This window comes from Melozone crissalis, unplaced genomic scaffold, assembly GCF_028551555.1.
Source record: "Melozone crissalis strain CALT ecotype California unplaced genomic scaffold, PUWL_Pcris_2 ptg000081l_1, whole genome shotgun sequence".
Classification (NCBI taxonomy): Eukaryota; Metazoa; Chordata; class Aves; order Passeriformes; family Passerellidae; genus Melozone; species Melozone crissalis.
Window position 1 is genome coordinate 9,583,242 of NW_026535858.1, and position 26,827 is coordinate 9,610,068.

At 38.8% G+C, this 26,827-nt stretch overlaps 1 protein-coding gene across 3 annotated transcripts in view; it reads right to left on the reverse strand.

Annotated features, from left to right (window-relative positions):
• The window catches only part of MACROD2 (mono-ADP ribosylhydrolase 2), an 849,661-nt gene that overhangs the window by 658,413 nt on the left and 164,421 nt on the right, over window positions 1–26,827 (reverse strand). For all 3 annotated transcript variants that reach the window (XM_054290178.1, XM_054290176.1, XM_054290175.1), the window contains exon 4: window positions 5,951–5,980. In XM_054290178.1, coding sequence (XP_054146153.1) covers window positions 5,951–5,980 — 30 coding nt within the window. The remainder of the gene's footprint in view (window positions 1–5,950; window positions 5,981–26,827) is intronic.

Consider the following 26,827-nt stretch of genomic DNA (forward strand, 5'->3'; position numbering starts at 1 on the left):
AGAGCAAAATATATATAATATTTTAACAAAAACAAAAAAGAAATTAGAGTAGAGGACACATTTTAAATACAGCCACAGCAGTTTATGTTAAGGGTCCTTTGAAATAAACTGTGCTTATTTATTTATAGAGCTTTCATCATTATATCTCTTGATGCACTACAAAATGAGAAAATGTGCTAATTTCATTTAAGGCTCAACTAAAACTCCACTGCAATAACAGAAGGCAAAACCTAAAACTAAACATATATACACAGAGGAAAGAAGAAAGGAAAGGGAAAGAGAGAGAGAGGGAGGGAGGGAATAACTGACCTGTAAAGGAAGACTTTGCTTGCATAGTAACTTTGAATAAATTCTATAAAAAGATGTTAAAATACTGAGAAATATATTTGCTTTGATCTGATACAATAAAAAGCTCATGAAGAACAAGATTTTGGGCTGAACCAAACACCTTGAAAGGGTTACAGCCTACCCTGAGCTATTGGCCTACCAATGGAGCTATCACAGAAGTGCAGGAAAAAATACATAAATATTAACATTTTAATTGGCTGATGCACTGTCACAGTGGGGGAACTTGTGGATACAGTCTTCTCAAATCCACTCTATTTAAAGAGATGAAAAAGAACAGCATGCAAATAGTAAAAGGAGATAAAACACTTTAACAACCCTACAGAATTGTAGCAGCAATCTTCTAGCAAAAAGGGATTGATTAACAACAAAGGCAAATGGCCATTTGCCTTAAATTATCAGTTCTCCTCATGGTCATTATTCACCAGGAAGATCTTTGTACCTTCCTAGCCATTATCTACATACCTAGGCTATGACAATGCAGTGTACAAAGCAACTGAGAGCTTTTGAAGGTAGCTGAAATCCCAGAGGAAGCACGTTTGTTCCATGGAGCCATTTGTTGTGAGCACACCCCAATCTGACAAATTCATTTGACATGATACAAGAACATGCCAACAGACTGACACAACAAAATACCAAATAATAATGCTTATTTTCTTGATGAAAGAATCCTGTCAGTGCTCCTTTCCCAAACTCTCCCTCTCACGGGATGCATTTCATGTTATGCCCACATCAGGCACAAATTTGAACTTTGGATTTAAACCCCTGCTTCTCTTGCATTTAAATTATGTAAATATCAAAGCCAAGCCCTGTGAAATCCAAAACAGAGAGCCTCTAGTCCTGGTTTAGGACAAAACAGGCTTGTCTTCTTCCTGATACACATTTTGAATGGAAGAGTGCAGGGCAAGTCTGGTATTTAAAGTCTTCTGCTGTCATACATATTGCTACAGGGTGCTCTGCAACTTCTCATTCCTGCCTCCAATTTTCTCTTGTATAACTTTCACTTCTCAGTGTCATTAATATCCATTCAGTAAACTGATGTCAAGTTACTATTAAGAAAGTGCAAAACCTCCTTTCTTGGTTTTTTTTGCTAGAGATTTAACAACCAGAAGGCGGCTGGACATGACCAGTAATGTACCTAAGGCACAGCCGTGAAAATATAAATTTATCCCTGGCTAAGGGGAGGGATGTCAAGATATTTGTGTCAGCTGTTCCTTCCTGACACTACTGACTGGATAATCACTGGATTTTTTAGCTCAGTAGCTCACAATTAATTGAAAAATAGACAGGGTGGCTGGCAAGCAGCAGTTGACACATTTGAAGGGACACAAGTCCAGGATAAAAGTCAGTCTGCTAATTTCTTTCAGGAGAAAACACTTTTTTGTGTCACTATTATAACATAACATAAAAGCAGCAAATCCCAAGTTCAAGATGGGGTCTGTGCAATGCAGTACAGAGAAACCCAGCTCCCTGCTGTGACCATGAACACAAAGTTCCCCATGCCATAAGAATTGCTTAAAACTGTGCCTACAAACTACCTTGGCAGGGTGGACCTACCTTGGTAGGTCTGGTCCACATTTAAGATATACTAAAATACTTATGGCTATATGGGAATTAATTTTTTTCCATGCTTCCAAAAGCCCTAGGGGAAAAAAAATAGTTACACTGGTCAAAAAAAAAAAAAAAAAAAAAGAGAGAGAGAGAGAGAGAGATAGAGAGAAACAGAAAAGTAGACAGATCTTCTGGGGCAACACAGAAGTTTAAACTGGGTCCAAATGACACTTCTAAGAGACTGCAATATAACCTCCTCTCTCTGAGCTTGTAAAGACAAAATTACCAGTTTAATTACCAGTTTTAAGTACAGAGCTGAAAGAAACTATGATCATAACAGAACACACTAAAAGGTGGTGTCTCCCAAATTCCAGCATAGGCAATAAAATCTTATGGAGGTTCAACAAAAAAACCAAAATTAAATACACCCTTAATTTAAGGTCAATGAAATCAAGCCAATGCAGAAATCAGCATGCAACAAGAACATGATTAGAGTCAGCAAATCAAGTACAGGAAAAATGAACCATGAAGAAAATAACTGAATACTAGGTGGGAACAGCAGAGCACAGTACCCAAAAAAAATCCCCACAGACTACCCAAAGCCATAAGGGAGGACAAACCTCAGCTCTTGCTCACTTTGCTTGAATAAAATACATGAAATCATGTGCTTAAATTCCTTGACACAAATGTAAAAGAGTGTAAAGAAAAAAGACTGTCATGCAAAATAGGGCACTGTTATTTCTGAAGTCAAATTTCAGGACACATTTTAAAAGAGCTTACAGTTTTTCTCAAAATACCAAGCTTTTGTTCACTCTCTCCAAATGCAAGTAATTTTCTTGAAAATTTTTCACCTTTGCAGTGTTGAAACATAATGGGACAAATAATACATGATGCACAAATAAGTTATAATGCTCCATGCAAGTTATTAGCAGTGAGATGCTGAATGCGTGATAAATCTAGACCTGAAAGTGAAACATGCCTCCTAATTAAAAATCAATTATTAAAAACAGTAAAGAATGAAAAAGAAAAAAGGCTCACTCACCAAACTCGTAATGAAATCCTGGAAACTTCAGAGTTATTTGAAAAGCAGAAAAAAACCCTTCAACATCTATATTTAACTAAAGACTCCATTGTGGGTTTCTTGATTTTATGATTAACAGTTCTGTGAAAAATTGTTTCTGGTATCTTTTTTGCTTTTATCTCTTCATTCCAAATGGTCATGAAAATGAACAGACAGCATTTAAATAGGGAATACAAGAACAAACCATTGCTCCAGCTCTGGGAAATCAAAGTACAGGGATGCCCTGATGTGGCTCTGAGGTGACACAGGGAAGATAAGCAGTAACCCAAATCCACCAGCCCCGGGACTTGCAAGCAAGAGCACCATGTTCACCCACAATGCTGCCCACTGGGTTTCTTAGCAGGTGTCTTCAAGAAAATGGTTTTAACACCCAGGGAAAGTGATTTGCAAACATTTGATCAAGATGTGCAAATAACTCTTTCCAATTCATTTGAGTTTAGTTCTGAAAAGAGTTCAAACACAGAACAGCTCAAAATCACAGCACCTGTTGCATAAGCTTGGACAAGCAGAAATTTCCAGTTTTCTTTATCTGTAGAACTAAGACATGTATTCATACCTCCAGCAGTGACAGAGAGATTAAATTAACAAGCACTACCAAGGAGATCCGAATCCCATTATTGGAGAAACTACACTGGTATTATGCATTACCATAAATATTCAACATCTGCAATTAAAAGAAGGCTTTGGTGTTTACGTATATAATAAAGTTTTAATAATTCACTATCAATATTTCACACAGAGTGCTACCGTCACTTTCTTCTGGATAAAAGAAAAAAAAAAATACACCCAGAATTTAAAATCCACAACCATTCCACTGGGAATCAAACAATTTCTTCTACAGAAAAACGTCTGTGGAGAGTACCAAGCCATTTTTCCAAAAGCCAGGGGCTCCAGGCTCCGTCTGCCTGTGGCAGGTGGGTGGCTGGCCAGGGCTCCTCCATTTTGTGTACCCCTGAGCAGGATCTGGCCTGCAGACTGCACACACGTTTCCCTTCTCAAAATATGCACCTGTGGCATCTGTCCAAAATCTAGAGTGCTTTGGCAATGAAACTCAGGATTTTTATTCAGAAAATCTGGAAATCTCAAGCTAGCGTGCTCTGAGGACATCAGCTGCCCTACCCATGGGTGGCTTGTGGCACCTCCACATATGCAGCTCCTCAGCCACAAGCAGTCACCCTCTAAGCCATAAAACTGACAGATTTGGTATTTTTCCTGTACCACAAGCAAGAGGGTAAGTGGTTATCCTTCCACCAGAGATCAAAGGATCTGGGATTGAGGTTCTGGCCATGGGGGCTGCAGCACCTTGTACCCAGAGGAACCCACTGTATGCCCAAACCCAACCTCCCACAGCAGCTTCCCCATAACCCCAAAGGCACTGAGTTTTTAAAATGGCAGTAAAAGCCCCAAAGGATGTCAGGGCAGGAGGAGGGAGGGATGGGAAGCACCACCTTGGGCTGCCATCATCTCAGCCTGCCATGAGGGGAGAGAACATCTTTTTAATTGCCACTTTCAACACATAAAATACATGGAAAACCGTAATTTGACCCACAGCACAGGCTCATCCCATCTGCTGCAGAGGGAGAGCCACATTATCAAGGGCCACACTGAACAGACATCAACTTCTGAAGTACAGTCCAGCTGAATAAATAACACGGAAAGTTAATAGCCAAATCCTTTCAGCAGCAGCAGTGCTCTGGGAACCTGATTAGAATTTGAACATTCGCATTGATTTATATTTTTTTTTCAATGTTACCAGTCGGGAGCAAGTGCTGGAGGGGAGATGCAGGAACAGCTCTGCAGAAACAGGAACAGCTAGCAAAGGATTACCTCCTAAAGGATTATCTTTTAAACAAAGAAAAATTTGGTCTACTGCAAACAACTAACTCAAATCAAAAGAAACAGATTAATCCAACAGGATTAACAGGTAAGGCTGCCCTGTACTCTGATGTCCAGACACACGGCTGAGGAACGTGAATGGTTTTATTTAGATGATTTTATTTAGTTGTCAAGCACCTTTTCCTAGTCCAAAATAAGAGCTGCCTGTTCAATTAAAACAAAAGCTTTGACAACTTAGCCTGCAGCCTCACAAGCAACAGAGATCTCCTGTCTTTTTACAGAGCCCTTTCCATTACCCTTACATATGTAATCCCTGATCAGAGTTTTTTTAACTCCCACCAGGAAGGAGCATTAGTTGCTGCCTGTATTGCTCCTGCACTGGGAAATTTCCAGAACTGAGCTCTCTCACTTCCCTCTGGGTGGCAGGGGAAGTCACTGAAACTGAGATGAAGCTTTAATGGGTTTGTCTTTGCCAAATTTTACCGCCACAGTACTACAGAAATACCAAAAGTAAAATAGCATCAATCTACTAAAATAAACCAGCATCCATGTATTTGGAAGCAATACCATGATATCTACTTGAGCATCCCTGCCTTAGCAGTAAACACATTAGTAGCATCTCTGACTCGCACCAAAGATTTGTATTGAAATCTATTTGATTATTCTGACAAGCAGAGTAAGGTAAGCAACCAAGTTTAAACCATAACAATATTAAAAAACAAAAAAAGTACAAAGATAAAGCCACACTCATTTACTATAATTACATTTTACTGTATTTTAATATTTCCACATTTCTGTTAAAATTAATTATTAATTGTACATTTGAAATTCCCCTGGGGTAAATTAAAAAGCCTAAATACTTAAAAACACAACACAGCATAAGGCAGTTGAGCAGTTCCTTTATGTTTTAGTCAGGCCTTACTCTGACCCAGAGTTGAGACCAAATTCAGCAGCAGTTGCAAACCTTACCTCTTGATGATAGGAAAGATTATGGACTTTAGTGCATTTTCCCATCTAATAAATTTATATTTCCAACTTTTGAACTTATATTCTTTTATAACCAACTAAGCTCAGCATTGATCCAGCATATATTTCATGTTTGTTTAAAAGTGAATTAAGCATCATGCAAAGACTCACCTCCTCCACCTCCAAGAAGGCTGGAATTAGCTGTAAGAAAAACAAAAAGGGAATTATTAGCATTGAGCTTTCTAAATATACATGGAACCAAAATAGAAGATGTTTCACAGGAGATTGTCCATTGTTTCAGTAACTTTGCTACTCTTCCCTTACCCGAAAACACTTAATGCAAAAACAATCACTTATTGTAAATTGCAATCACAATCTTTACCTTTGCAGTATCTTGGAAAATGCAAGCTAATAAATAAAACAATGATACAATTACTAAAGCTAATGCATTGAATAGGTTATGAAATTACAATCCTGCATTTTTAATTCTATAAACTGTATTCCTTTGTGATTACCGAATTAATTTAAAATTTCCATTGTAGAGAAACTTAAATAGACTTTGATGCAACTTCTGATTATCTCTCCTTGTTTTCTATGCCATGGGACCTTGGGGGATGATGATGATGAGAAATCCTGGTTCCATTGATGTAAAAGGGTTTGTGCAATTGAGCTGGGATTTCCCTCAGTCGGTTTAATTGACTCAGCACTGTAACCATCCAGCTACCCAGGCCAGAACTTGATAAATCACTTATGAAAAGCAATTTTCAGAGCATGGTGATACAAGATGGTCCTTCAAATTAAGCCTGCACAATTGGAGTCAAGCCAAATATTTTCCTTTCAGTGCCTAGGCAGAAACAGAAGGAATGCCTAAGCTTCTAAACCTTTAGATGTGTAGGAAACAAATCCTTGTTGTATCAGAATATATTTAAAACAAAGAGAGACACATAGCTATTTCTGATGAGTAAAGAACAGACAGCTCACACCATGTCCTGCTCCAGGACAAGGGTATATAGCAAGATACACAGAATAAATCAGGTATTTTCTATATGTTATTCTTTATGTCATTTTCCTCTGTCTCTTCAATAGAAGCATGTAAATAGCAAATTCCCTGCTGTTGGGTTTTTTCATCACTTCCTTGAGATTTTTACATAAAACTGACAATTACCTTTGTTTTCTTCTTTATCAGATATTCTACAAACACCTTGGACTTAACATCCATTTTCAGCTCAAACATTTGGAGCCAGCTTTCCCTGACACTGCAGTAAAACTGTCTTCACCAGAAAGCCAGATTTTCCATCACAGTCAAGATCCATGCTCAAAAATATCTCTACATTACTCAAGAAGTACTTCTACATTAGTCAAAATGCAATGTTCTTTGAAGAAAAAAAAAAAATGCAGTTTATATCCAGCATAGCTGACCATATCAAATCAAAGCAAACTAAGTTATTTACTCATCCTTGGATTAGCTGTCCTACTATCACGGAGGAATCATTGAAACCATGACCTACAGACACGTTCTCATGCTTTTTCCTCATCCAAGTCTGGTTCTAGTACCCTGGAACATTAGATGAAGGAAAATGGGCCAAAAAGCCCTTTTTTCTGAAACAAAGTAATTTGGAGCCATTTTCAAAGTGCTTGTTTGAAGACACAGAAAGGTTGGAGCAAAAGGCACAAAATGGAAAACTTTAAAAAACAACAACAAAATTATCTGTAAGTGATGAACATCTCTTGCCTATCCTCTCTAAAGTGCTAGCAGAGAGCAAATACTGCCATGAACATATTGCCTTTGACAAAGACATAATGATGGTAATAATAAATGTGTGCAGACATGTTGCAAAGAACATCAATCTCGCTGTATTTACCTAATTCTTGCCCTGATTGAAATTCGCTATTAAACAAAGAAACAAATAAAACCAGCCTCACATATTTCTACAGCTGCTTCTGAAGACCTCCTGTAACAGGTAACATCACTTTCCCTGCAGTAAGAAGTACTTATCTGTTATAGAAATCAGGAGAGATCTCATCAGAAGAAAATAAAAGGAACAAAATGTCACCTACTGCCTGCTATTCCAGCTTATTTTTTTGGCACTGCAGAATACACCTACAATTAAACTATTCTAATCCTTACATGAGTCACATTCTAAGATTTCAGTTATTATGTTCAAGAGACTTGAGACACACAGCTAAAACTTGTTACCAAAGTTTCCACTGCTAAAAAAGTTTCTTTGGATACCCAGCCAACATCCCCATTGCAAACTTTCATTCAATGGCTTCTCAGAGAATTATGTTTCTCTCATTAAGTTTTCCTGACAACGTTCATCTTGCCAATATTTTCCAAAAACTTCTTAATAACATATAATGTAAGTCAGCACCACACACTTCTCTATAGAAACAGTAAAAACAGTTCAAATGGGGTTTTGGCTGCAATGCATCTACTACAGCTATTGAAATTCCAGTAATAATTCACAAGGACTCTTTACTTTTTAATTTTGCTTGCATAATAGAAGCAAAATCAAACCATCTCCCTATGATTCCAGGAAAGAACAAGACTGACTTATATTTACAGTTTCTTTTCTAGAAAGATAATGTGTCAAAAAGCAAGAACTTTTATTGTCAGATTTTTTCCGACGCTTCCTGAAAGGTTCAATAAAGCACACATTTCTTTCCATATTTGGGAAAATCTTACCACCACAGAAGTAATTTGTCACTTAACACCTAATGAATCTTCTCCCACACAGAGGTCAGCACAGCCCCATGGCTGCAATCACACCATATCATGTTGGCGCAAGCATGGCCTCTCCTCTCAGTCCCTCTGTGTTTATCTGCAGCTGCATTTTGTCCATCAGTGCTCCCAAACCATCGGGTCTTGGAAAACCCTTTGGAAGCTGCTCCTGCTGTAGAGGTTCAACTATGAGCAGCTGTATGAGCAATCAGCAGAAGGTCCCAGGAAGCTTTCAACCTCCAAACTTGACAGAGCCCAAACTGCCTCACAGGCTGCACTGCTGCAGCTCCTCTCACTCGGAGCATGCCCAGCCTTGGCTAGAACACCTTGATGTCACCACGTGCCCTGACAAGCTCTGGATGCCACCACGTGCCCTGAGAAGCTCTGGATGGATGTCCCATCCTGGCAGGGCTCCTGGTTGGACTGGACAGAGCCCTGAGCAACCTGATTGAGGGGAAGGTGTCACCCCAGAATACCTGGCCACAGCAGGACAGCTGGAATGGGATGATCTTTAAGGTCCCTCTCAAGCCAAACCACTCCATGATTCTATGATTTTATGACTGCAGATTGTAAATCCATCTTGGCTAACCCTTTGTTCTTATTTCTCTTTTCCAGAGCTACACAAGATTCTCAAGTCACAGGAGACTTGGGGTGAGAGGAAACAGGAAGATTAAATTGCTACCAAGTTACCAAGGCAAAGAACAATAAAAGAAAGCAAAGATGGGCTCCAAATGAATGTGCATAAAGGCTTCTTGCACCTCATTTCATTCCCCATATCACCCTTTCAAACTGACCTGCCCAACCTCTCTAAATTGCCTCCTTAAAAACTAGAGTCCACAATAGATTCCTGAGCATTAACTCTGAAAATCTACCCACCATAGAAACTTGAAATATTATTTTAATATATACACAGAGTGGTCAGGCAGGCAGCAGACTGCTGTGCCAGACTGAAATACAACACACATTGATAGAGCCCCATCCAAAACATCATTGGTGACGGCCCTAAAGAGGCAGCAGAGGTGAGAGTTCATCTAATTTTAAATATTTTTGCCTACATCAGTAACAGAAGCTTCAATTTTTTCAAAAAAAAGTAAAAAAAAAAAAGCACCATATCTGGAGACCAGGTCCTGTGGTGTCCTTTAAGTAGTGGCTTCACGAGGACACAAATTACAGCTCTAGAGATACTGTGCATCACCACTGCTTTAAAAGAAGACTTGAATGCTGCATTGTGAGAGACAGACCTCATCTTCCCAGTCTGTCTCAGTACAGTGAGCAGAAACACACCTAGAAGTGTTAAGATGGCTTTCAGCCCTTTGGGTCTGGGTTTCTTTTTAATCAGGACATTAGAACCATTAGCAGAAAAAGTGTTTCTACAAAGTTCAGCCTCACCCCGAAGAAAAAAGCCACTCTAAAAAAACCACTTCAACAAAAAAACCAAAAAAAAAAAAAAACAAAAAAAAAAAAAAAAAACAGTATCTAATCACTAAGGATAACAATTTAGCTCTTAATGAGATGTTCATAGCCCCAGATTCAACCAGAAATTCACTATTTCAAGTTACTTAAAACCTCAATGGACTAGATAAGCATGCTTTTTAAAAACACCAGGACACCCTGCTAAAGAAACCCAGAACATTAGTCTGCTGTACCCTGAGAAATCAACTCTTGCTTTAGAAAATAAAATTATTTCCAAAAAACTAGTGTGGGGAGAGAAGGGAAAAAGGTAAAGAAAACAAAAAAACCTGGAGGGAAAGAATTTCAAGCAAGCTTAGTTGCTCATGATGGAATACCCACAACAAAAGCTGAGGTTACTAAAATGTAAAAATCTTAAAGACTATAGCAGCAAATTCAACAAATAAGAACTGAACATCAGTGGTTTAAACCTCAGCCTTCTTAAAGAGTTATGTAGTGTCAGGTCTTCAATTGTTGGTGTCAGTGCTTGGCACCAACCTGAGTGCCACCATCAGTTTACCACCTTACTGTAAAACTTTCATACCTTCTCTCTGTGAGTTCCCACAGGCAGCTTCTCACACAGTGACTCCTTTTCTCTTCCTTCTGCATGGCCAGCTGACTCCTTCTTATCCCTTGCACGACCACCTTGCTCTTAGTGCTCCTCACAGCACAGCCAACAAACCCAGCTCTCCAACCCTTCTCTCCACCAGCTAACCCACTCCTAACTGCCATCCTTATTGGCCACAGCTGTGCCCTGTTAAGGGCAGACCTTATTGGACACAGCTGTGCCCTGTTAAGGGCAGGGCTGGTCCTACTCTTTGGTAATTAGCACAGGTGCAACTGCTCAGGGGTGAGATTGCCTTCAGCACTATCTCTGTTCTCCTACAATCCATCCTCTGACAATGTTCTGTCACTTTCCAGCAGTTTTTTGACTGAATAAGCAGATCAGAAATCCTGGTGTGGTATTAATATTGTCCTCACTGTTCTCTTTACAACATCATTCTTACCAAATAGTAAGGTTATTTGAAATTTTGAGGAAAGTAATTGAATGCTGAAGAAGTTCACCTCAAGCAAAACCGAAAATCTTCCTGCACTGCTAGCCAGAACATACAAACAATGAAGGAGGATGTATGGATGGGTAGGTTGAACAGGCAATTGCAGGCACAGAATTATTTCTTCTGCTGTCAATTCTGAGGAATTTAGAGAATAGGAAAGATGTGAATAGCAATTTTTGTGATCTCTCTGGAGATAACACACTTTTAGCTTTGTTAACAACACGACTGAATAACTGTTTACTTTTTGTTGGCACATACTCATCTGACAACAATTTAAGAACATAAATTCTTCTGGGAGCATGTCTTTGTCAAGTATTAATGGCATTAGTAACTTAAATTGACATCTATGTCATGCAGCCATGCATCTGTCAGTATAATAAAAATATAACTCTTTAAAAGATTAGTTGATATTGTCTGACTTTGGCAGCAGATGTTTGAGCTTATTTTGATGTAAAAAAGATTGAATATTTTTTGTCAATACTTTCTAATTGTGAAATTTATTCAAGGAGACAACTTTATAACTGGCAGTATTGTAAGATGCAAGACATTCTATTGCCTCAGACACAATTTTTATTCATCAATAAAACATCATAAGAGGCAGCTGGTGAGCAGAGTAACAGTAATTTATGGAATGGAAGCTACATTTCTTCTACATGTTTTGTGAGACATCCTTACCTGTCACTGCATTTCGTTTCATCTTCTCTCAAGAAACCAGAGAGAACAAAGAGGAGTGAGATAACAGCTGCACCTTGTACATCCAAACATTTTCAGTGAGAGATGTGTTTGGCTGCCTTAAAGTAAAAAGCTTCAGGCTTAAAGATCATGAAGTCATTTTGGAGCAGGTACAGTAAATAAAACACAGTCACCACTCTGTTTAAAATGTTTCCCTGCATATAAAGCCACAGCAGTCAGGAGAAGTAAAATAACATTAAAACAACAGACTGGGCCAGATTGGCAAAGTTTTGTCAGTGGCTAATGATGCAAAGCAGAGACTACTGGAAATCAGAAAACCACTAGGCCTAAGTGGCCAAGTAAGATTGACTTAAAACACTTTAGTGGCCAAATAAGATTGACTAAAAACACATAACCATACCCAAGAAAGAGCTCCAGAATATGGGTGGAACAATTTACAGAAGATTTCTACAAGCAAGTTGCTCCTCTCCTGGCTTACTTTTAATGTGTGATCAAGAGCACACCATACTCTCAATACACACTCAAAAGACTTCAGCTTCATTCCTAAAAATCTCCTTTTCTCCCTATAAAACCTCTCTGTAAATAAACACAAACATTTATCCAGTCTCATTTTATTCATAATAGGAAGTACCAACTTCAAGCTTTCTTTCTAAAAAGCCAAGATCCCTAAAAGTATGATCAAACAATTCAGCTCATGAAGTTTCCATCATCTTTGTTTTAGCAAAACAGATTATGTGGGATACTAAAGAAGCAATTGAGTTTTCCATGTCTTACCTTTCCTTTAGATATGGAAACTGCACAGTAGAAGTTAAAGATTAAAAAAAAACTAATGGAAGACTTTGTGCAATTAGAAGCACAGGTTTTTTATTTGGAATCAGTAAAATGGCTTTGTGGCTCACTTGTCACAACCTGTGATATCCTCTTCCCCACTCACAAATTCTCTACAGAGAACAGAGTTTTTTAAACTAAGGTTTGCTATCTTTGCAAATAAAGCAGTCATTGTCTCTAATTTCAAGCTTGTAAAAGGTATGTCAGAGGTAGATTAAGGGAAAAAAATAATCAGCATACTAGTAAGTACTCTGGAGTTGATCCTGTCAAGGAAATTGCCTTCACAACATTCTGAATTCAATAAGGAAACAATAACTGTCATAAGGTCTCAGTTATTTTTCTTCTTCTAATACATTACCAACTCAATATGTGATATGCATTTATGCAAGAAGGTTATTTTTAAAAGTTATATATTACATCCATTAAGCTTAATCAGCCATATGCAAAGCATCTCTGAAATCTGATATGATGAATAAAAAAAGCCACCAAATGCACCAAAGACCCATGGCAGGTAAGGCAGCAGACAGCAGCATGGGACAGAAATGAGCACACAGCTATCAGGATAACATCTTCAACTTGGCCTAATTGGAGGCATAACTTCAAAGCAGAGGGAGCAGAATGAAGGTTTTTTACCATACAGTGAAATACAGTATTTGCTTTAATGCAGGGTGAAAGAAAATTAACAGAAATTGAAGTTGACTAATACATCCTGAGAAAAATCCATGAGAGAAGGTGTTTGGCCCAGAGTACTTCCTAAATGCTGCTGTATAAACTTCCATGTGGACTGAAGTTTAGGCTGCAGCTTTAAAAGAAGCCTAAACTTTGCAGTAGCCTGAGGACTCCACCAAAATTGCTTCTTGGTGGGAAAGTCAGACAACCACAACAAAAAAATGTAACTTAAAAGAATATCCCAAAAACCAAATGAACTTGTTTTTTAAGAATGGTCCCGAACACAACTACAAAAAGCACTTCCAGGTGAATTTTTTGCAAAAACAGCAGTTCACACTGTCCTACCAATGAAACTCATACTTCTTATATCCATCCAGTGGTATTAACTTCAGCTGGACAGGACCATCTATTTCAAATAAAAGAAAGAAAGTGATGAAGAAGGAGCAGGTTTCCTGCCAGTGCCTCAAGAAGGACAGTTAGAAGAACCTGTTTGATGAGGCTGATGTCATCCTTAGAGGGAGAAGACGACAGACTTGTTGAATCAGAGCCTGCAGTTTGCAGGGAAGGAGTCAGAAAAGGCTAAAAGGGGCTGGTCAGCACAGAAGGACCCATGGCCACGTTCGGTGTGTGCCCCTCCACAGCAGCCATGCTCACTTTCCTCTCATTCCTCTCATTTCAGGAAACATCAGAAAAGCACAAACCAGGAACAATTTCATTCTAAAACAGGGCGATAAATTGTCACATGCACTACAAGTTGATAAAGGGAAAGAGATTAATTAAGATTTGATCCATTTTGTGCATCAGTTTGTGATTTGCTCAGCCACTTAAATGTTGCCTTCTAGATCATTAAGGAATTTAACAATCTAGCTGAGCTGAAATGTAAAGCAACAGGAACTTCCTTCAGCACAGAATAATGAGGACAAAAATATTCAGGTCTACTAAAACCCATTCTTCATTACACAGTTTAGGCCATCTGTGTGGTTTGTAAATGCAACATTAAAGGGAATCAAAGTGCTGCAGTATATAATTAATCCATTTAAGTGGAATCATTATCAATATTTAAAAGCCTATGCAAAAGAAAGTAAGACGTGGTCCAAGGTTCTACTAGCACAATTAGAAAAACAGTTTTGGTAGTAATTGTTGCAAAATAATTAGTGAAATTTATAAAACTCGGGCATCTTTCCAGTATCCCAAAGGAACTAGAATATGTTGTCTGGAAAACAGGAAAAAAAAATCAGACTGAAGTTCTTCAAGCTTTTGTTGCTTTTGTCTTTTCAAAATTACAGCCAGGTCTGAACCTACCAAAGTCTGCCTCTATCTTATGACCTTTTTCTTCTATTTTTAAAACATAGCTATGTTGTAGCTATGGTGTAGCTATATATAAATGAAACTAGGTTTCATTTCAATATTTTTCTACAGAAAACTGCCTAATATTTAACTTCTCCAAGGAAAATGTCAGACTGCAAAAAGCTGCATTAAAACAACAGTTACCCTCTGAAAATGAAAACAAAAGACAAGAAAAACTAATGTATTTCATTCCTGAAACATTAATATTCAACATTCAGGCTTCAAATCAATTTTAAAAACCCTAATTTGTTATGAAATCAAAGACCACTGCTGGAAAGAAGCTTCCTGGGGCCTTGTCCTGCCATTTCCCCATGGGGCTACAAGCAGGAAGAGTTTCCCTGTGGTGCAGGCACATCCCACTCTGCCCCTGTTTTATTCCCAGGCAAGCCAAGCAAGGGTGGTCATGGCTCCAGCTGCAGGGAGACCTCAGTGGGTGCATTTTCAAGTTCAAGCAGCACATGTCCACACCACTGTTTTTTCTTAGGGTAGTAACACTCATGAACAATCCATTAAAAAGAAAAAAAAAACAAGAAAAAAGGCACACCTGATGTCCTACAAAACAGAAACAGCCCTGGTGTTTTGGTTTGGTATGGTTTGGTTTTTTTCAGCTACACAGACAAGACTTTACTTGCAACTTTTGCCTCCAACTTAGAGGAAGGCAAGCTGTTATTGCACTGTTTTTGCAAGAGCAGCCTGGAAGGAAGATTTTGACACTGAATTACAAGCTCCTGCAAGCTACTAGCACAGACTTGTAGGAGCTGAAGAGCCTGCAAAGCACTGAAGCTGACTTTAAAATGTGTCCAACTGGGTGAGTGTAACATGCTCTGCACATGATCATGTTGCATCACCTCTCTAATGATCCTTTCTTTAAATAGCCTGAAATTAGAAGCAGCTCCTACTGTGGTCTGTGGGAGCCACATTACAGAAGAAACAGAGGATCTGGTTATGTATTTTAAAGTCGTGGGGGTGTTGTTTTCAAACATAGGCCCAAACTGTTCCTATAGGGCTAAATATTTGTATAACAACAGTCATGTGTTCCTTTGTAAGGGAAAGTGGAACTTAATAACCTCAGTATTTCAGTCAAACCAGAAATAATGCATTATGGTAAAATATGGACTGGACATCATGCACTGCCTCTAATAATATTGTCCCAAATATTTCTTTATCCTGCTGTCAAATATACTATCCATACTTTTTCTTAACTGTCTGTTTCAAAAAGCTATAGCCTAAAAAAAATCTGGAGAAGACCATAAAAGACAGTAAGAATAAAGTGTAGCCATCAACTTACTCTATCAGAGACATCAGAAACTTCCCTTTTATGATAAAAGTAAGTCAGCTTAGCCAGATCGATCATCCTCTCCATTTTACTGCTCTTGGAACGTACAGTCCGTGACACATCTTAAAATGGAGAAACATAAACTAAAGTTTGAAAAAAAATACTGCTAGCTTACTATTTTCACATTCCCTGAAAACTCTAAAAACTCTATTCAGGAACTTTAAAGAAAAGGAAGATCACAAATAATCAAAATGATGGGAAGGCCTGAAGATATTTTCAAAGGCATGACAGAGCCAAGAGCCCAGATGAAATCCCTGGCAATGACAGATTTTAGATTGTGTGGGACAATCCTTTGTTCCTGTCAGCTTGTGGAGGGTTTCTAATCTTTCCTAGCTGCAGATGCTCACGGTTTGTGATTTATCCCAACCACCACCAGCTCGAGCTATGCTGTGTGGTTACTTCCCTAGCAAACAGTGCCCTGCACTCCATTTCCCTGCCCATCACCTGTGTGCCTGCCCCTTGTGCTCCCCATGGCTGCCTGAGTAATAAAGCAATGAGTTGATATGTTAAACTCTTAAGATCCCTCTTTAACACTACAATTACAGGTACTTCTTAAAGATAAGGCAGATTAAAGCTATTATCCAAAAATTTGCAGTAAACAGGCAATGTTGTTATAAGGTTGTGCATTCTAGCAGAAGCAGCATTAAGGCTTTGATGAAACTTTTACTGAGGTTATGCTGGACAAGGAGCTTCATTTTCTGTGAACCACAACAGGAGGGCAGGATGTTGCACTGTCGACGCTAATAATGCCATGCAGACAGAAAAATAATCATCAAGCTGCAACTCCTAATCAGTAACTTCATCATGTAGGCACCAGTGGGTCATCCTTAGAATTTCATGTCCTTGCTTCCTACTTATGCCACTGGTCAATTTAGATATGGAAATGTTGCCTGCATCAAGCAGGACCCATGCCACCTTGTCATGTAGGGTGATTCCCAGTTAGGCAACAGATTTCCATGGTCTGGATGAGCCAGGACTTCTGGATGCAAAACACGTGTGGAAGACAGATCTCCCTCTAGAGCTGATGATGACAGGCAGGCACTGTCCGGTGGCAGTGTGGGACATCTGTGTTTTGTGAACCCAAGACAGATGGTATAAATTCACTCTCTGGTGGCTGAGATGTTTGTGGTTAATTTACCACCATCACCACAAGCACTTCCACCACAAATCCTTTCAGCCATAGCCGCTACCCAAAACCGCAAGAATTGCTCATACTTGCTATTTTTGCTATTTTTTTTCCATTGCTTCTAGTCACAGTGTGCCCACTAATTCAACAGTAATATCAGCACATAAAACAAGTAATAGAACACATCTGCCCTTTGCCTGGGCCACAGCTCAATCAGAAGCTATTTTGTACAGCCTACAAAGTATTCTCACTGAGAGTTTCAATAAAAAGGACTGTGGCTTGTGAATCAGAGCTTAGGACTGAGAACAAGAAAGAAAAATCCTACAAACAATTTCTACAGATAAATAAACCAAAGATAAATTGGGGAAAGCTGATTAGTCACTTCAAAGTATGCTGCTCTTTTTTGTGCTGTTACTGAGCATTTTTAAAGTGCTGCTTAAATAAGGACTTCTGTGCTTTTGGTTTACCAATCTCTCTGTTAGCCAAAAAGGAAGACAAATTCATGTAGCTCAAAAACACTGCTGGATGAACATTGGTTCAAAAACCACACTGGTCCAAGTCGAATCCTTTTTCTCCAAAATGCTGCAATATATACAGTCTATCTAGAGCAACTTTCTAATGCCTTGCAGTCAATGAGATGATATTTTAATGAGTTATTTTTCCTTCTATACTTTACCTCGAGGAAAAATAAAGACATTAAGAAGCTCCAAGCTTTCACATAGACCATTTGAATCCAGGATTAGTATGTAACTCCCATTGGTCTATTCCATGTCTAGGAAATATAAACAAGGATGCTATAATGTAATCTGTGCAGAGCAAACACTTCATTTCACTATTCTAATACTGCTAGAGTGATTTATGAGGCAGCTGAGTAATTCTGAAAAATGTACTAAGAAAACAAAGGCAAAATTGGGCAAAGTACAAACATTGTTTATATGAATACAGAGACCAGTAATGTCAAAGGATATCACAGGCATCTTATGCTACACATAAGCACATCTGTGAGGCAGGTAAAGTATGTTTTTATAGCTGTTCAGAAAAGAAAATGATGAATCATCTTTTATAGCTCTATATAAAATTACTTTTCTAGTGGCAATTAATAGAGAGAGGCCCCAGAACAGCAGTCACATGCTCTAACCATCAGGGAGAAATAAATTATATGACAATAAAACCCCACAAACTTTAGTGAATATGGAGAATTCTGTTTTCTCTTGAAAAGCAGCCACATCAATCCCACACTGTATGTTCACATCAGCTACGAGATGGCTCAGTGGAGCTAGAGAGGATCTGCTGTGCCCAAAACATCAGGCAGGGAGACTGCAGTTCAAAGCCCACATGACCAAATATCCAGCACAAGTTTGTGGTCATTATTTGCAGGAAAAGATGTCTTGATAATTTATCTCATGTAATGCTGATATCATTCCTACCAATATGTACAAAACCCCCCAACAGTCCCAAAATGTTACCAGAGTATTTTAGAGGCAGCAAAATCCACAGTGATCTGGCTGGAATAAGGGACTGCACTGGAGCATGGCTCTGTTCTTCCCCCAAAGTCTCAGGCAGTCTTTTCTTTATACTTAAAACAAATTAAATCTACTGCAATTAATGATTATAGTTTTTCCTTCAATCAGCCCATACTCCTCTAGGAAATTAACTTAGCTATTAAAAGCCTAAAGGCTGGAAAGGAACCTAGTTAGATGAGTTTTACCTCCTCTGTATTGCCTGTGTAATCAAATGCAGTTTCCCCACCAGTTTAATTCTAATCAGTTTAATTACTGAAAATTACAATGAAAAAAAAAACCCCTTAATTCTTACACGAGAACAAAGGAGAAAAGCTACACTTGGTAGCAGAAGAGAACTGGGTGACTTTGATACTGCACATGAGGGAGAGGAAATGACCAAAAATAAAGACAAATTCCAATATTCCTTAGACAACAGCTATCAGACTGAAGAGGTGGAAATAGCAAGCTACAAGCCAAGAATAAAACTCAGCACAGACCACTTCCAAAATGTGAAGTTGTGGGGAGAGTTTATTACTTCAATATTGCAACACCTTGATTATACAGGACTTGTGTAGATCCACTGAGTGTTAATCTGTATTTCCTACTCAGGCTTTTGGCCCTATATAAAAGTCTTTTTGCTGTAATATAAAAATAGCGAGATGAAAGGTGTCTTAAGCAAGTCTTTTGGACACACATGGTGCTACACAGATACATTTAGAGAGAAAGTACATTTCCTTCACTTGATTTCCACAGCAAAGGTATTTCTTACTGCTATGAAACTCTGCATCTAAAAAGAAATTATTTCATGGCATGTTTCTCTTATCTCTTGCCACAAAAAAAACACCATTCCAAACAGAGCAATGAAAGGCAATATAATGCCTTTATTTCTTCTGAAATACCCAAAACATAAACCAAATCCATTCTTACATTGTAACTATTTCCCATTTCTCATTTTTCCTTTTGTCCATAATGGCTTTGCTGTCTACTTCACAATTCTAAGGACCTCAATCAAGACCACTTTAAATCTTGTCCATCCAGATGAGTAATCCCAGTAATCTCATTTAAACTGCTAGTTTACATTCTACTAATACTGCACAGCCATCTAATCTGTGCAAGGAAGGGGTAGGAGCAGGCTGGTGACTCTTACTAGAAGGCATTGCAATCCCTGTGCAAGCAGAACTGCCATAAATCAAGGACTAGTGCTAGTAAAACAGATAGTGGCATTTTAAAGTCTAAAATACTGGAACAAGTTATTTTATTTTTGCTGAATTCACCAATCAGCCAGCCTTGCATTTTGCTATGTGCACTGCAGAAAAGAGAAATTCTGTCTCACCACAAAAAATGCAATCCTTCTCCAAAAAGGAAACTTGTTAAATCCAAGGCAAGTTTTTAACTAATTATGTGCACAATCTTTTACTAATGGAGACTGGGTGGAGTCAGAGGGTAGATAAAATACCACAGAAGTATTCACAAGCATCCTGGAATATGCTCAGAAACATGGAAAGGTGAACTATACAGACCTTACCAACAGGCAAGCCATGCATGTTCCTAGAGAAATATGTCGTGTCTCTTACGAAAAGGCCACGTTGCTGCGAGACAGCAGATGTGCTTTTCACAAAGTCCCCTTCTGTGCCAAGATGTCTGTAGCCATGAAGTCTTTAAAAAGTCCCTCAGTTTGTAAAGATGTGCAGAAAGCAGCAGTATCTCTCTGAGCAAACACACACCAAGCCTTTGTCTGAGCCCCTCCTGGAGGGGTTATTTAATCAAGGTTGAGATAGCAACTCCTAGGCTGGAGAAGCCTCATACTTATGTTAAATGCAAGTCACTTATTCACCACTTTTGTTCAAAAATGCCTGGCCTTGAACATTTTAAAGGCTGTAATGGGATCAACCATATCTAAAAGAACAATACATCTCAATCAAAGTTCAAACCAAGTTCTTAACTTTGATAAGATGTCTGCACATATCCTTACACACTCCCAATTGTTTTATCCCAATCAACTGAGAGGGTATTTTACAAAACCCTTTCCCAAGTTTTTCCTAGGCTTTCTTCTCTTACAAGATGGGGAAAGCTGCAGAGAAATACCTTGAAATTCCTGAAGGTTCTGACTTTTGAAGCACTCATTAAATATGCAGTAAACAAAATGGGGAAAGAACTTCAATATTCCAAAAGCATGGATCCACTAGCAGTAACTCCTTACTAGTTGATGGCTATTTTCTGCCCCATTCATGATAAAATTTGGTTTTCCTCTGCAAGATCAGCAATTAGGAAACACAGGAAGAAAAGAGGAACAGAGGAGAAATAAAAAGCAAGCAAAAACACAACATGTAAAAACAAAACAAAACTAAAGAAACAAACAAGTAAAAAAACCCTGAAACCATTCACATACACACACAGCCCCACAAAAAAAAAAAAGTTACAGCCAAGAAACAAGCACAAGAAAGCACATAAAGGCAAGACCCTAAAGTAAGATTTGCAAAAACTCTGTCTCCTTTTTTTCTCCCAGAAGATTCACAAATGTAGCTATACTTTAAATTCACATTATTCATTTTAAGTGCACCTTTAAAAAGCTATGGTTATAAAAACTGCAACAGGTTCTACAAGGAACAGCACAAAAATCAGCTGTGAAAGGGACCCTTCAGCATGGGTTAACAAACTTTCCTGTAACAAACTGACCAAGACTCCACACAAACTGCATCCCACATGGCAGGACCAGAAAACTGCTAAAAAAGGCAACTGCATGATGTGTTCCGCCATTACTTGTTAAAAATTAATCTTTAAAAGAATAAAATTGTATTTGCTTGAGGCATCTAAGATAGTTCTTTAAAGTGAAGAAAAGCTGAATTGGAATTGAAACAGTCCACGTTAATTTACAGGATATTAATATCTACTCTATCACTGCCATTTCATTGAAGCTGAGATCTGAAGTGTTTAATGTCTGGTGCACAAAACAGACTTTCATAAAGACAAATTCACCTACTGGTGAGTCCAAAGTATCCTTGAGAAGAACAAATGCACTTAACCTGCATTTCCTAAAGGAAATGTATTCTAGAGGATGCAGAAATGCATTCTAGGGGTTGTGCTTTTGGAGGTCTGAGTCCCTTTCACGTAACCTACAGAGCTCCCATAGGATCCAGCCAAAGCTCAGAGTTGCATGCAAACCTCTCATGCCACAACTGCCACAAGGGTCACCGCTGACTAAACAGCCAGGCTTAAAAAGATTAAATTCCCTAATCTGAGAAATGCCATTCAAGCAGAAGACCAGATAAGTCCTAAGCACAGTTTCAAAAAACAAATCTTGCAGCTCAGCAATTCCACTTCTTACAGTAAGGGATGTTACAACAGCTCCAGAGTGAATTCATATTTAAATAGAACTAAGTCCCCTCTTGCATCCTCCAAAACATCCATCACTGTAACTTCAGCCTTTTCATAATTTAAATGAATAATCTTCAGCACCTATGTACATCTTTAGTCTGTTTTGACAGACAAAATTAATACCTCCTGCAGTTACTGTTGGAAAGTACCAGAAGGCCCAGTGATCAGATGCTTTGACCTCCCGCCTCCAGCCAGTTATTCATGCTGTCAGCCAACTTGTGCAAGTCTCTGTCCCCTGCACCCTGGCCAGGAGCAGCCCAGCCCAGCCCAGCAGCCTCGCTGCAAGAGAGAACTGTAGGGCTGTTATTGAGGAGGAAAAACTTATATATATCTTTATGTCAAAGATGGGTTATTTGGGTGTTTTGCTTATTTATTTAGGGGGAGTTTGTGTGATTCCTGGGGCTGTCCTGTGCAGGGCCAGCAGCTGAACTTGGATGATCTTTGTGGGTCCCTTCCAACTCAGAATATTCTATGATTCTATGCATTCTAGTTGTACTAGTTAATTTTAATCTACGCATCATTTTTGTCTTGGAACTTTTGACCTATACTGAGCCCTGAGATCTACTGAAAGGTAAAAAAAACCAGACAACCCAGAAAAGGCTCAATTCTCTCCTTTCCCAAGTTTATCCGACTCCCCAGTCACACCACTGCTTTTCTAGCCAGTAAAAGAAAATGAGTGCAGGAAGAGCAGTAATGTTTTGATAGTGTTGCCATGGTGTAAAAGTACTTATTCCATACAGGAACTTTCACTATGTTTGTTGTGAAAATCATATTCAACAGGTGAAGGCACAGTACAAGCATGGGAAGTATCAGACCCTGACAGCTGGCAGCCTTGAGCCTTGATAAAGACCCAGCCAGCTGGAACTGAATCGTGCATCACTCCTCAAGGTAACTGATAAAATGGAAAAATGTGTAATATACAAAACTGGTACTATTAATAAAAACAGGTTTTACCAGTATTAATTAAGGTGCTTAATAAATGCATTGAGAATGCTTTATGAACAAAATTTATTTAATAATAGACTACTAAAAATGTGGGTGGGGCTACGCCCAAATAAGGAAATGTGGGCATGGATAAGCTCCACATATGGTCACATGGGCGTGGCCAAGGCCCAAATACAGTCATGTGGGCATGGCTATGCCCAAATAAGGAGATGTGGGTGTGGCCAAAATCCAAATAAGGGGCTGTGGGCATGGCCAAATTCTAAATATGGACATGTGGGTGGGGCTATGCCTAAATGAGGAAATGTGGGCATGGCCAAATGCCAAATAATGAAATGTGGGCATGGCCAAATTCCAAAATATGGTCGTGTGTGCGGGGCTATGGCCAAATACAGAAATTGGGACGTAGCCAAATTCCAAATATGGTCATGTGGGCGGGGTTATGGCCAAAATAAGGAAATGGGTGTGGCCAAATTCCAAATATTGTCATGTGGACATGGCCAAAGTCCAACTATGGTCATGTGGGCATGGCTATGCCCAAATGAGGAAATGTGGGCATGGCCAAATGCCAAATAAGGAAATGTGGGCGTGGCTAAATTCCAAATATGGTCATGTAGGCAGGGCCATGCCCAAATAAGGAAATGTGGGCAGAGCTAAGACCAAATTGGGAAATGCCTCTGGGAAACAGGGCATCCCAGGCAGATTAGCAGAAGGGATATGGAAAAGCATTAAATGCTTTAAATGTAGTGAATTGACATGTGAAAGAATTTGGTTTAAAAAAATGCAGTGAAAAGGGATGACATGCTCCACTTTAACACACTGTTTAAAAAACTCACCAGAAGGAACAAAATCCATGAGAAAAGATGCAAGACCTTGTTTATTCACAGAATATCTTAAAGTCTGAGAACTATAAGAAAACTTGTTGCATCCCAAGGAAATCTTTTTTTAAAAACTATCATCTTTCATTTCGCTACACAAGAAATACTTTGAAAATTTACTCAGCTGCAGTTAAAAAATCTGTAACTATAAATTCTGTATAGTATCATCTACTTATTAAAGTCATCAAACTGAAAAAAATTAATTTCTTTTGGTGAAAAAGAAAATTATTAAAACATATAGTAGCTTTAAAAACTTGCAGGAACACATATTTTTCCTCTGATATTCCTTTAATCTTTCTTTCATTTTATTCTTTTTAAAAATGGCTGTATAGGTATCTCCAGAACATCGGGTTGAGATACTTTTATTACTATTCAACTGCCTAATGATTTCACTTTCCATGATTTACACTTGGAAGAATGTAATAGCAAATACATGTAATGACAAAAAATGTTTGCTAAACCAGCCGAGTGCAACTAATGCTGCTGAAACCACACGGGCAGAAAGCAAATGGGGAATTGGTAAATGACAGTGTTTGGAAGATTAGATTTCACAGGATGTTCACAAATAATAATTTACCATAATGTGCTGCTCTCCTTGGTTCCCCAGGTAGCCATCAGTCTTCCTAGAAAGCAAGCTGGATGCAGCCACTGAGCTTCCCATCCTGCAAAGCAAACTCCCTTTTTCCACTGGCTGTAGGGGAGACCCAGTCAGCTTTAGACCCACAGGCTTACAGCACTCTCACCATGCACATTCAGGGCTGCAAATCTGCATTCTGGAGAAGATTAAGAGACAGCTGGGAGCAATTTTCAAAATCTTAAAGCATAAGAGGCCCTAGTGGTTTGGGAGCAGATCAGCATGCTCACTCTGGTAGGATACAGTGAAACAACATGGAAGGGAAGCCCAGGCTCTCACTCACAGTAACACACACACACACACAAATCCAGTGCTGGAGCTGCAGTGAGTCCTTGGCAGAAGCACACAGCAGGTACAGTGGGAGGATTCCAGCACCTGGCAGATACCATCACAAGTGGAAATGCATCAGAGACCAAGTCCAACCAGGTCCGCCCCCACTTGCACAAGTTAAAGTCAGCTTGTATGAACATAAAGTAAGCAGCTGTACTTTCACATTGCTCATGATATCTTTCTGTCCTGAGACTCCAGCGAGGGATTGTCTTCTACAGCCATTTCACCCTTCCATGACTACAGTTATGCTTAAATAAAGACAGTTGCCAAAAAAACTACATGCTGTAGTATTTCATTGAAAGATACCCTTTGGGAACTGCTACTTCTGAGTAAAGAAATAATCTTGAGCCCAAATGAGGCATTGTTATCAGGGGCAATAAGCACTATTTGTCCAAGATTTTCTACCAGAGACAAAGATATTGTCTCCACAGTTTTCTTTCATCTTGTCTCAGCTCTCGTGTCTCTGATATCCCACTCATGGTTTCCCTCCCCCCTTGATCTAATCTCTACATTTCTCCCCTCTCCAAGGCTGCACATTATGACATTTTCTCACAACCACATCATCTCCAGGTACTTCTCCTCTCTTTGGTTCCCCTCTCAGCTGCTTTCTACCTCTCCAGGTTTGTGTTACCCAACCAGTTTATTTTTCTACACCCCTCAGCCCCCCCTCCCTGCTCTCCTGAGCTGCCCTGTGCCCATTTGCTATCCAGCTTTCCACTGTGAGATGACATTTTGCCTTTCGGTTTCAGTGCATGCAGTTCCAGTAACCAGATTAAAGGGACTTAACTCAGAAAGAAGGCAAATATGTAAACAAGCAGCTATGAGATACAAGTACCTCACACAGGTTTCATCCAAGCAGCATGCATTTCTGAGAGAGCAACCCTTTTTTTTAATTGTCCCAATAAATATTGCCTGAAACTTCCCTTATTTTCTGTCTTTTGGGGTCATCCTTCAATAAAGCCACCTCAAAACACTCCTGGGTAAGTCAAGAAAAAAACTCCAATTCAAATTAATTTATCAGGGCTTTCTCTTGAGAGGGAATGCAGCTGCTAACTGGAAAACCTTATCTGATAGCCTGGAAGTTAAAAGGTCACAGGAGACTAGGAAGTAGCTGATTGAAGAATAGCCATTATCTTTTCCTATGCATTATGGTAATTTTTTTTCAATCAAAATCAAAGCTCTTAAGAATATTTTACTGGACACTATATTGATAGTTTAAAATTTGTGCTGTGGAGTCTTATAAATGTTGGCAATATAATTATGAAACTGCAAACAGAGATGTGTTGTGGAATCATACTATTATTGAAAAACAAGTTTGTAAGACATAAACGGATACAGATATATATATATTCTTAAGATCAGATATTAAAGCCTTTTTCAACAACAACTCAGATGTATAAGCAAAAAGTTTCACTTACCAAGACTCATCACAGATATTGAATTATTAAACAAACAACCTAAACTGGATATTGAATACCAAGCATTACCACAATGTGGAAAAACCCCTTGCTTCCCTTGAGAATGGACAATTTAATCAGCCTACAGGAAAGTAATACTGGAAAAGTTAAATTTAATGCCCAGTGAGTACTATTTTAACCTTCCTGTTTCAGCAAGATTTAAGATTTGTCTCAGAAGAGTTATCTCTACTCAAATTAACCTTACCCTCCCCATCCTTTCTTCTACTTATTTATGCAATTAACAACAAATAAAGCTGCAAAATCCATATTGAAATTCCATATCCACTGTAGTATGTCAAACAACAGCCCTCCTCTTGCCATTAACTGGAAACTAACTTTTAGATTAAAGCCCCAAGTTTTTCTATTTATGACCATTTGTCTTGATTTTTCTCCTATATTTTCATGATGGAATGCCCATGGCAACTTCTAGGTTCTAGCCACAGAACAGTGACAGTAGACAGTCCAGAATTAACGATGGAATTGGAGGCTTTACTACATAAATTAACCTGCCAGTGTCCTGCCACCTGATCTGCAGGAACTCCTCGGGGTGAAGTTGAGCTCTGTAATTCTGTGCAGTTCAGATTTTAAGTGATGTTTAAACCAGAAGCTTAACACTGTAATACATCATCTGGAAAGCAGAGACTGAGCAGTTATATGTGAAAAATAATTCCATCTAACACTCCTTAAATAGGAAGGTAAAGCAAA